At 35.5% G+C, this 12,195-nt stretch overlaps 1 protein-coding gene across 42 annotated transcripts in view; it reads left to right on the top strand.

Moving 5' to 3' along the window:
* The window catches only part of EPB41L2 (erythrocyte membrane protein band 4.1 like 2), a 109,880-nt gene extending 102,952 nt beyond the window's left edge, over window positions 1-6,928 (top strand). For all 42 annotated transcript variants that reach the window (XM_035538487.2, XM_035538479.2, XM_035538475.2 and 39 more), the window contains 2 exons: window positions 1,725-1,871; window positions 5,658-6,928. In XM_035538487.2, coding sequence (XP_035394380.1) covers window positions 1,725-1,832 — 108 coding nt within the window. In that variant the 3' untranslated portion in view covers window positions 1,833-1,871; window positions 5,658-6,928. The remainder of the gene's footprint in view (window positions 1-1,724; window positions 1,872-5,657) is intronic.
* The last annotated feature ends 5,267 nt before the right edge of the window (window positions 6,929-12,195 follow it).

The following is a 12,195-nucleotide window of genomic DNA, read 5'->3' as shown; positions in this document are numbered from 1 at the left end:
GCATTATAAACCATGTGAATAGATTTCTTACTAGTTTTACAGGGACTGCTTATTTTGGAAGAGACTCACCTAGTTTAGTGCTGCTTTTGCCATTTGGGAGGAAAAGGATTACTAAATCAATTCTGATACGTTAATCTAGACAGATGGGAGTCTCTACTGCTTTGTGTCAGCAACATCTAAATGCAGAGTTCGTCTTGACTGAAAACTTTGAAATGTGTTAAGACAAAAACTGATTGAATGTGAAAAATAGTTTTTGACTTGTATTTACAGAATTCTATACAACAAAAATAATTGTTGATCTGCTGTAATCTTACATTAGTACCTTTGATCTCTATCAGCACCAAGGCAGTTATATTTTGATACCTTCACAACAAAGGTTAAAATTACTTCTATCTGCCCAATTAAGAAAGGTGAATTCAAGAAGTACACAGAAAAAACATTAAGAAAGTGCTATTACCTATTCTTTGTAGTGATGATCACACTTTTTTTTTAATCTAAGAAACTATAGTGACAAAGTCAATCAACAGTCACTGCGTAATATAAATGGAAAAGCCTACCTTACCCATAAAGATGCAGTGAATCCAATTCTAACTTTATGGAAGCTACACAACTCAACAAGGTTTAATTTAGCTTCTTAGTGTAATATAGTGAGAGCTTTCAGGGAATTTAATTTCAGATTTTGATCTACTGCTAGAAAGTGGTTCTTGACAAGTTCAATCTCTTCTTGAAACTTATAATTAAATGACAAGGTTGTTCAGCATTAGGCATGGCCCTTGTCTGCCTTTACATATGTTCAATGCACTTGGGACATCAGAAAAGGTCACATAATACCTTTAGCGTATAAGACGATGCTTTAGTAAAAACCGTTCTCCAAGTCCTTCTTTGTTTTGAGATAAATGGTTAGTGAAGTAGAAAATGAAATTATTATTTAAAAAAAAAAAAATCACTGAAGTTCAAAGCAGTGAGCAGCTCTTAACAGATTTAAGAAAATTCTACCACAACTTCTTCATTTGATATGGAGCTCTACAGAAGCACAAACGATATGATGGGTGTTCACTCTTGTCTTTTTGCTCCTTACATCGCTAAAACAGTTTTCAATAGGAGAAAAATATTTTAATTTTGAATTTCAGAATTCAAATGCTTTTAACGTGTAATTTAGAGATTAGAAACCTCTGTTTTTTCATTGTTAATCATTTGATGATCAACACTGGTTATTAAGTCTCAATAGCCACTTTCTTTTAAATCCTCACTTATACTAAATAGCTTACATTTGGCCCGTTATAGCATTCAAACCAATAAAAAATATTAAAATTAGTACATGAGTAAACACCAGTATTGTACCAATGCATACGATGTGTTCCCTTGTACGTGTTTCCTTAGTAGGACATCCTTGTTTTGTCTTTATTTGTCAAATCTGTTGCAGAAATTCTAATTCTTCCAGTATAAAGTACTTTTTGTCTTCTGGGGTAAGCTAGAAAAGTTACAGGGTGATTTTAAGGTTATTTGCTACTTTGGAAATTTGGGTGCCTTTTTGAAGCCTTTCTTAAAGTGTCATGGTTTTTGGTTTTCTGTTTCTTGTGTTTTTTTCTAAGCCCTCTCAAGCTCAGGAACTTAGACTTCTGAATATTTATTATCAGAATTGCCAATGCTACACACCCATTCCCTGGCCCTTTATTAATGCCCTTTTTCTGTTGTTGATTTACATAATTTAAATATGGTTGCAGGCCCTGGCACAGGCAATCAAAGAAGCCAAAGAACAACACCCTGACATGTCTGTCACAAGAGTAGTGGTGCACAAAGAAACCGAACTTGCTGAGGAAGATGAAGACTAAAATCAAAAACTCAAAAACATCCTCAAGCAAATATTTCAGGTAAACTTATGTAATGATAAACTTATGCTACTTTTTCTATCTATATTTTCTGTTACATTCTGTAATAAAAGGCTTAGAAAAATATGGGGGGATCTTTGGTATATGTTATCACAAAATAATGAATTGAAATAGGCACTAATAGAAGATTATTAGTGTTGAGTAGTAGCAGAATTGGTAATAGAAGATTTTTAGGTTCTTATTTCAGATGGAAAATTATTGTATGTTCTTTAGTTTTAGAACAATTGGGTTTCTATCTGAACACTTTTTTTGTTGATAAAGGTCCAAAAAAAATCCCATTATTACTGAAAATCAACAGTCTGTTCCATATGCAGCCATCCAGTGGTATAAAACCAAAAGCTAAGCTTAAACAAGGAAAATGCGTTTTTCATTATTGATGTTTGACATACGTGAAAAAACAACACTAGGAGATTGATGGGAAGGATAATTTAACATATCTTTAGATTCATTAAAAATAAAGATTAAAAAAAGACTCAAAACAGGTGGTTTGGGATGTGTCTAAGCATGAATGAAATCAATATAGAAACTTTCTTTACTGATGAATGTAATACTTGTCATTACTAATAATTGTACTTTTATTGGATGTTTTATGAGTTTTATTATATTAAAGAATTTACTTTAGGAAACAAAAATTAAATACGAAGTACTACCTGAAATTTATTTCTACTTGAGCAGTATAATCCAGGCCTTGACCATTTAGTAACCTCAAACTATTACCAAAAATCTGTGACAGTCAGTATAAACTGTAATGGCCCAGGTCAGAATTGTTTAAAAAAAAGTATATATTTTTATTTAAAAAAAAGTTTGCTATGTTGATTGACAGAATCCACAGTGCCACAAAACAGCTCAGAATTTAGATATTCAGAAGGAAACAATATTTTCGTTGCTACTAGTAACATTTCTAGGAATAGTAATTTTTAAAGTACTGCTGTTCTTGAAGTATTCACCAGAAAGATCACAAAGAACACTGAATAAAGTGCTGTCATACTGGATATAGGCGAATGTGAAGCCCGGTATCAGCTTTGGTGTTTAAAGTTTCAGGTTTCTTCAGCTTGTCATATTAGCTAATGTCCTGAAACTGAAGCTTCAGTATTTTCAAACTTGATTGGTTTGTTGACTGTAGATTCAGCTTCAAGGAAAAAATATTGATTGGAAAGGTTAAATAACAATAGGAGAGATTTAAAAATAAGTAAAGTTTCGAACAGTGATGTTTTAAACCTTCTTTTTGGAGACCTCTCTTTCTACTGATGAATCTCAGTATTTGGCTGCCAGAGGTATTATTGGCTGCTATCAAGTGGGCAAACTCTGTCAGTGTAGGGTTTGAAGTAAAAGAAAATATCTGAAGAAATGAAAATCATCTTTATCATGAAGTAAAAGAAAATTATCTTGTATTTTTTTACAGCAGTTAGTTTTCTTGATTCTTATTTCCTCAGTAATGTGTAGAATGGTTGCAGCCCCTCCAGGTCCTTCGCGTGCAGGCGTACCCTAAGTATTGAATGAGAGGGTTCCAGTTGCCTTTCTTGGCCTCACACAGATTGTGCTAGAATGAGGAGTGTTTACTTTGATAATTCATAAATTACCTTTTGGTTGGCTCTCCTTTGAGAGCTTGCTGAGAAACTGGAGTCTTTAAGTCAGAATTGAGCTAAGTTTGAGCTGCCCTCTGAAAATTTCTTCAGTGTTAGTCAGGTTATTGTGTGTGTGAAAAAGAAAGGAATAAGTTTTGCTCATAACTTACGCAAACCAAAACCAATATGGATCAGATTTGGAAGTGCTAGGTCAACACTCCTTCTCCTGGATGTTAATGTTATAAACTGGAAATAACAAAGGGCTGTCTTTTGGTGGAGGTAGCAGAGTTCTGACATTTTAAAAATATATTTTCAAAAGTTGCAGGCACTCTCAGACAACTTCAGCTGTCAGTAACTTAAAACACAGTGCTGTACCTCCAACCCTTTGTTTGCATGTGCTGTATACATAAGTGATTTAGACGGGAAAGGTTTATTTTATAAAGCAGTGGGCTGAAGGGCCACAGAACTGGTGCGTGTGTGTAGTGGAATTTGTTGGGGGGGGGGGTATAGGAGCATGTATTTGTTTTGTTGAGGTTTTTTGTTTGCTTTGAGGGTCAGGGAGATGTTTGCTTGTTGGGGAGGAGGGATGGGAACAAGTCATCAAAAACGAAGAACTGTGCAGGAAGCTCTACGTTAACTTTTTTCCGATGTTCAACTGGATTTGTCTTGTAGCTTCGTTGCTTAGTGACACTGAAAACAGGTACAGCATGTATGCTCCAGATTTATTTTGAAAACACAGGAGAGGATGTGGACCTGCACTAACTGTGAGATAGGAATGTTACTTGTGCTCCAGAAGAGCTTGGAAAAATCCACACCACTTTTGAGACAGCTGTTAGTTTGTAGCAAAGGAGTATGCCCTTGTTTTAGGTAACTTCACTAGCCCCGTGGTACACAGCAACACTAAGCATGCACACTCCTACCATCCTTCTCATATTTTCAGGATTTACACATACGGATCTGAGGTAGAAAGCTGCACTTAGAAAGCAGAACAAATCGTTCTGATTTGTAAGGATTTGCTATTATAGTGTATGCTATCATTGAAATACTCATTTACGATTATTAAGCATGAATTTAAAGGTCTTGGGAGCAGAGGTTGCTTCTTTTGTTATATTTGTGCAGAACATGACAGTTTCTTCATGCTATCTCAGTCCAGAAAAGTATGTTTCGAATCAGTGTTCAGCATAATCTGTCCCATGTAAGTAATTGTAACATCTCTTTTGAAGGGACTCTGACATGGGGGGAAGAAAATCTTGGCAGGTTTGCACCATGTTCCTACGTTAGTGACTAACTGCAAAATTGATTCTGTTCTTTCATCAAATATTCTATTACTTGGTTTAAAAAAAAAAAAAAGGAAAATAATTCCATCTGAGGGTGTTTTGCTTTTTTTAGAAATATATACATTGTAGAATGGTGTTTGCAATATATTGGAAAGTGTCATTTTTGTCTGGGTTTGCTAATTGCTTTACAGTTCTTAAACTAAAATGCTTATGAGAAAGTGAAAGAGGACTAATATGAAGACATTTCACCATGTTACTCTTGTATTTGAGATGTGGTGACTGAGCGATGCCTGTTATTTAAATATTCAGGAACAAATTCAGTTGCCCAGATACAGGCCACGTGAAATGTCTTGAATATCTGTCTGCAGCATGGACCATCTGGAGACCTGTGCCCTCCTGTAGCACCAACCGAAAGCCATGTGTGCCTGTAGAAGTGTCTCTAGACAGTTGTGTTTAGGCAATAGAAACGCACAATGAATCTGGATTATTTTTTTCTGAGGTGATGAAAGCTCTGCCCTGACCACAACTATGGCAATGTTTTTTATGTATCTTTGCTTTCCCTAATGAAAGGGAAAGATGCTGTACTCTGATTCTCAGGGATTATTAACTGAGCAATTAGCTTCATTTCTTTTTATGTACTAGACTATGGATTAAAATGTTCAGTAAACTGTGCAGGAGGTGACTATTAAAACACCATGAAAATTTTGGGGAGGGAAAAATATACTAAAGCAGGAAAAGCACTGAATTGCTGTTTACCTCAGAATTGAAGGAGACTTTAGTTCATACAACACTTTTTGTGAAATAACCCTCCCTCAAAATAACTGATATCATTTAAAAAAAAAAAAAGTCTTCTTGAATCTGATGTGACATTCACACAGCATCTGCTATGAATGCTTATGTAATCTTCCCCCTCCGTTTTCTTCCAGAAATGAAAATGATACTGACCATGTTCATAACCATGAAGAACTGTGATCATTCCAAGTCATCACTACTCAGCCGAATTCACCGAGCCTAGCAATGATGACCAGATGTTTAAGACTGAAATGCCAATACCAAACTCCATGTTAACATCTTTGGTCTATATTCCCTTACAATCTTTCTTGTTTATTTTTTTTATAACCACTTCTTAACAAACTTAGACTTTTTTTAAATGAAGTTTTAGAGGGTATGATCTTCTTTTTCACAAATATTTGCATTTTGGAAGTTGATTCTTGATTATATGAAAGTGAACACAAAAGAAGTCTGGAAAGCATTGTTCACTGGAGCAGGTAGTAGTTGTGCAAAAAAGGGGATCTTAACTAATTTAGATATAGTGTTTTTTTCCAAATATTTCAAACGAAATCTTTCTGGAATAATTTACATTTTTTTCAGATTATTCAGGTAAATATATAGTATCACATAACAAAGATTTTTATAAAAATACAACATTTCCTAAAATTTGAAAAAAATATTTTTCTTTGGATAAATTTTATACTGATATCTCCTGTAACTCTTTCTGTTCTAAGGTTCTCCTCTCTGTGGGGCAGAGATGGTGTGGTAGTCTGTAGAGGAGGAGGAGTTACAAAGAAAATTCTTCTGACTGAGCACTGTGTTCTTTTTGCACTTTGGTGCCAATGCTCATCTTTTTGTAGACATTTTGCTGTCTGCAACATTCCAGATAAGGAAAGAAGGAATAACAAAATATCTTTCTCTTCTTCCAACAAGAGATGATCTAGGCAGCTTAAAACCTTAGTGCTTTTTTTTGTTACTGTGTCCAAACTTCAACACTTCCATTATTTGAACACACCTGTAGAATGCTTGCTTTGTATTAAACCTCACTGCCTACATGTTAGAACTGACATTTCTGCTATTGAGAAGGTATATGTTTCAGATGCTTTGTCTAATGGCTAATGCAGGTTTCTAGGATACTGAGTAAAAAGTGTGTGATAGATTCCATTCATAAAGTAATGAGACAGTACCATCATTTGAAACTGCCATTTGAGAATGAGAAAACCTGTTAATTATTTTGGATTTTACTTTTTTTGTTGTTCTTGGGGGGGTGGTTTGTTTTGGGGTTTGTTTGTTTTGTTTTTGTTTTGCTGTTGACTCTGTGTATAGTTAAAATGCCAAATTAGATTTATAGCAGCTTGAAGTTGTATTAAGTGTTATTTTTGCTTTCTGTAATTCTATTATAAAATAAAGTTGTTTATTCTCTGTATGACTATTGGCACTCAGACATAAATTTGGTAATATTTAAAATGAGCAAATCAGTTTTGAGAAATGCAATTGTAGAAGCCACAGAACCCTGAGAAGGGAGTAGGGAGTAGTACAGGTAGTCTCCAGGGTTACCTGAAGGGTGTCACAATTATCGATTGTCTTCTAATATATTAGTGTGGTTTTTAGGTGTCTTGCAATAAGCTTCCTGTTTTCTTTGGTTCAGAGAAGAAGAAATCTTAAAGACTCCAAAAAAAAGAAGATTTGGACAGGACTATGCAAGTTAAAATGCCCCAGTTGACAAGTCATTCTACTGAGTTCATTGAATTAGAGGTACTATGGTTTTAAAGTAACAAATCATACTACCTTTCAGTACAATTTTTTTTCTCACTCATTTTATCAGTGATGTATTTTTGGTGCAGTTCTCAGTTTAGATTGCTGCCGTCTGTCAGCATGCTTGGTTAACAGAAATTCCTTTTAGTTCTGGCTTTGTATAATTTGGACACTGTAATACAACAGTAACCAAGATGTTCATTTATATGCATACAGGTGTTCTTAATTACATCCCATATTAGCCTGAAAAATACCAGATTTTTTAAAAGAAGAACCCCACCCAACCTAATAACCTAAAAATACTACTACAACTCTGTGCATGAGCAAGGAGGTGGTCAAGAAAGTAGTAAATGTTGGATACATAGAGAAGGTCATAATGGAGATGTATTCATTTAAGGGGATGATTTTATGGATTTACTTAAAGTGTGTAAGAAACAGCTCTACAAAGTCTTAGAGGCATTTTTGATGTCGTGTGGTATTAGTTACAGAACTTGTTTGGTGTGAAGAAAGTCAATTCCTTATTGAGTTGGATCTTTGATTTGTTAGGCACTATATCGATTCTGTTTTTTATTGCAATTGTATTTAATCCTTAAAACTGCAAATATATTTTTGAAAACAATACAACTTTCACTGAGAGATGTATTTCTTCAAATACTAATCAGAACCTTATATCGAGGGAAAATTTGTACTACTTTCAGCTCAGCATAGCTTGTACATAGCTATTGCTTTAATGGATTAAACGTGCTAATTAAACAGCCTTTGTCATGCAGAAAAACTTAGCTCCCAAGTGTGATTAAACCTAAAAGTAGTCAAGTTTTAGAGATTCTGGTTGAAATTATTCACAAACTCTAGAATATTGTGCAATTCTGATGAGTTTTCATTGTTACCTTTTTATATACCTATGGCAAAAACTGCAAAATGCAACAAAAGAAATTGTTCTCATTTCACAAGCTGACTTTACAATACTTAGGCAATTAATTTCAAACACAATTACAAACCCATTTAATGAAAATCTGGAGAAGGTATTTGAATAATTCTGCTTAAATACTGTTTGAAAGCAGTGAGTCATGTGGATCCTATATAAAAATACTTAATACATCTTTCTTTTTTGTCATGATCACCTGAGGGTTCATACTAAATGTTAGAATTGTTCAGATTGTTTCCTTGATTAAGGCTTCATAAAGGACAAGCAAGCAACTCTGGAGATTGGTGGGTTTTAAGAAAAAAAATGTATTGCTCAGATCTATAAGCAGCTGCAGTACAAAGTGTTTCTTGAAATACTCTTCTACTGGACAACTCAGACTGAATGGCAACTTTTAGTTTGTCCACAGAAATCAGCTAGATAGAATAAGATAAATGAAATATTATGACAGAAGTCAGAGTTTGTATGATTTGATGGAGGCCAGAGTAATGATTAACTGTACCCTTGACCAGGAAGCACTGGCAGTTTCTTAGCTTTTAGGCATGTTCACAATGGAAGTAGGCTACTTGGAGCAGCTGGTATCCCATGTTGTTGACCTGATTTCACCTCTAGGAGGTTTGAAACTGTTTTGATTATCAGGCTGCTTTGCTGTGGTTTTGTTTAGTTTTGCCTTTTTTTCTTATACTGCACTTTGAAAACATACTTGGATTGGTAATGTTAGTACAAGTTACAATTGTTAGCAGTACTACTAATGACTATAGTGTTAATTTAATTTATTCTGTTTAGCATGAAGGAACTCCAATGGGATTTTGGAGGTAAGTACATATGAATGGCTGCACTGGGCCAGACTGAAGGACTAACACTCCCAGAATCCTGCTTCTGACCTAGGCTACTAATTGTTGCCTGGGGTTGTGTATAAAACAGAATAAGTACTGTACTAGAAAGTAGTACTTCCTCAAATATTCTTACAGCTTTCAGCAATTTTCAAAGATTTATTGGTCTATCAGTCTTCTATATCTGCCTCGGTAGATTTATTCTTACACATTTGCTATTTGCTTTTTAAAAAGCTCTTGTTCTGTAGTGTTATTTAAATGTATATTTTTTTTCCTTGTCCAAGGAACAATGTAAGATATGTTTTTAATGCCAGTAGCATGAAAACAGATGTTTCTTGGCACTATTCAGTAATGGAACTGAAAACAGCAAGGTCTGAGGATTTTCATGACATGATACAGAGTCCTGAATGTCAGATCGTCCTGCATTTTAGCAATTACTGCTCAAGAAGTGGTTATGGCAAAGGCACCCGGTGTTTTTCTGTTATAATTCTTATCTAATACCTACATTGTATTCTACTCAGTAGCTGTAATACTATTTTACAGTAGTCTTTAGGAGTGATTAAAAAGTAACATTTTTTACATCTCTATTCTCAGACATTTTGTGAAATCAACAACATTAATGCTAGGTTGTAGTGAGGCTTGCTAAACTTTACTTCTGTATCTTTATGTGGTCCAGGCGAGTCTGTCTTTCCATAGATGGTGGAGGAATGGGTGTTTGAAATTGAGGGGGGTGAGAATGGAGTGGAAAGGGGAACAATTATTGTAACTTATGACCAATATCCAAAATCACTGATTTTTCTACTGGCAGCATGTTTCTTAAATGTAAAAAGTCAATACTGTTTAGAATGGAAATACACACATTGATGAAGAACTTGATCTCTAAGAGTATCCTACTGCAGAAGACAGTGAGCAGTCTGTATTTCTAAATGTCCCTTATATCCTTTACGTCTTACACATGATCTTGCTCTGCCAAAGATAAATGTCTCCTAAATATTTCAGGAGTTCTTAATCAAACTTTTGGGCAGAGGCATTGAACAAGGACACCAACCAGAGTATGGTTCTTACTCAGTATTCATCCAGGTGCTGAACAACATGAGGACTGTTCCTGACCCAAACAATTTACAGTCTGAGTGAAATCTCCCAAGTGGTCTGTGTGCTCAGTCAGGCCTATGAATTGCTTCTACCTGACTGACCACCATTCTCTGCCAAAAGAGACGTGGAGTGAGGGTTACAGCAGGGACTGATACCCAAAAGCTGGAGGGCTTGCTCTCTGCTTGAAGTTGTTCGTGTGAGCCAACTGTAGGCAGAGGTAGATCATTAGAATCAGACTTCCATATCTCTCTTCTTAGACACTGTATTATACCTGGCTCTAACTTTAGGATCTCTCCTGTTTGAGGTGTTTGATTGTTAGCTTACAGGAACTGTGGGTAATGGCTTTAAACTAAAAAAGGGTAGATTTAGATTAGATCTAAGGAAGAAGTTCCTCACTACGAAGGTGGTGGAGGCACTGGCACAAGTTGCCCAGAGAAGCTGTGGATGCCCCATCCCTGGAGGTGTTCAAGGCCAGGTTGGATCAGGTTTTGGCAACTTGCTCTAGGGGAAGGTGTCCCTGCCAATGGCAGGGGGTTTGGAACTGGATGGTCTTTAAGGTCCCTTCCAACCCAAACCGTTCTATGATCTTGTGATTGGTTTTGAAGCAGCCATTATCTATGTGACCAGGAGAACAGGCTTTTTATGTAGGTTCTTTCAATTGAATACATTCTTTATGTGGTCAATAATAGCTCTGTGAGTTAAGAGCACTTTTCTTAAGAATCTTTATGCATTACATCTTAATCTTTCAAGCTCTGTATCCTGTAAGTATTCATAAATACTTTGCTGACACTGTAATAACTGTCTGGTATTCTTTAGTGAACCTTACATTCTTTATATAATGACATAAATCCAAGTTTAGAAGTCCTAAAGTTAAACAGTGTGGCATTTTTTCATCATCACTGCCTTCATGGAATCATGATGAATCTTTCAATGAAAGCAGACTTATTCTGGTTGCTTAGTACCAGCATTTAAGGTATAAGAATAGAGCTCATTAATGGTAGGAGCGGGCCAATATTAAGAGCTTTTAAGACTCTGCCTTTACAGTCAAGTCTGGATGTACTAGGTGTAAAGAAAGCATGCTCTGCTTTGGACTGTGTTGCACTAGGCCTGCGAGGTAATGTAAAAGCCCAGGCGTGAGAGAGGAAAGGGAATATGTGCTCCCCAGTTTCCTAAGTATGTCAATTTGCTGTCATGAATCTAATGTCCACTTAACAACTGTATGATAGGGAGCATTTGTGATTTGAAAGCTGCCTTTAGAGTGTTTCTTTCCTTTTGCTCTCTGAAATGCATTGTATATGTTGTTAATCAAACAAAATTTGTGGTATGAGGTTTGTAAGAACAAAAAGACTGCATACTTTGCTCTTACTGCAAAGAACAAGTTTATGCAAAGGATAAAATCAGAAGAAAACTATCTTAAACTTTTTGACTACAGGATATGGGGAAAAACACTTCTGGTGTGATATTACAAAGTTCAGGTAGGACATCTTGAAACACCTGGAGAGTGATAATGGGCACCTGGTGCGAGTTGCCAGCTGAGGGTGGGAAGCCCAGCAATCATGCTGCAGATTCCTCTGGCAGATGACCAAGATCAGCTTGTTTCTACTGTTTTTGTTCTTCTATGCTTCGCTGTGTTTCTTTTACAAGTTGCCTCCTTTGAAGTCAAAGTCCAAGTATCTTCCCTGTACTTAACTTCTGCTGTTCATATCAATGCTATGGCTTCTGCATAAATGCTTGTTTGTTTTCCACCCGGAACCTTCTGCTGATTTCAAATGGAAGGAATTACAAAGTACTTTGCACTTTTCAAGCATAGTTAATTAAATAGAGGTTAGAGACTACTAGATCTAACTAGAGGTACTTATGTTTCAGCATCCTACCCTTTACTTTAAAAATGCAGAGGTAGCTCTTTCTAACTAACAAATAATTGGCTCTTCACCTGTTCAATGCAATGAATCTATTATTTGCATAGATATGAGTGGAAAAAAATTACACGTTTTAAAAAATAGGATAGTATTAAAATGTGATGGAGAACTGTTACGTATAGTAAAGGTAATTGATGTTTGACTCCTTTTTTCTCATAATGTTTGGTAAATT

This window comes from Cygnus atratus, chromosome 3 (assembly GCF_013377495.2).
Source record: "Cygnus atratus isolate AKBS03 ecotype Queensland, Australia chromosome 3, CAtr_DNAZoo_HiC_assembly, whole genome shotgun sequence".
Taxonomy (NCBI): domain Eukaryota; kingdom Metazoa; phylum Chordata; class Aves; order Anseriformes; family Anatidae; genus Cygnus; species Cygnus atratus.
Note: the sequence above shows the minus strand (reverse complement) of the source record. Positions and strands in the feature narration are given on the sequence as shown.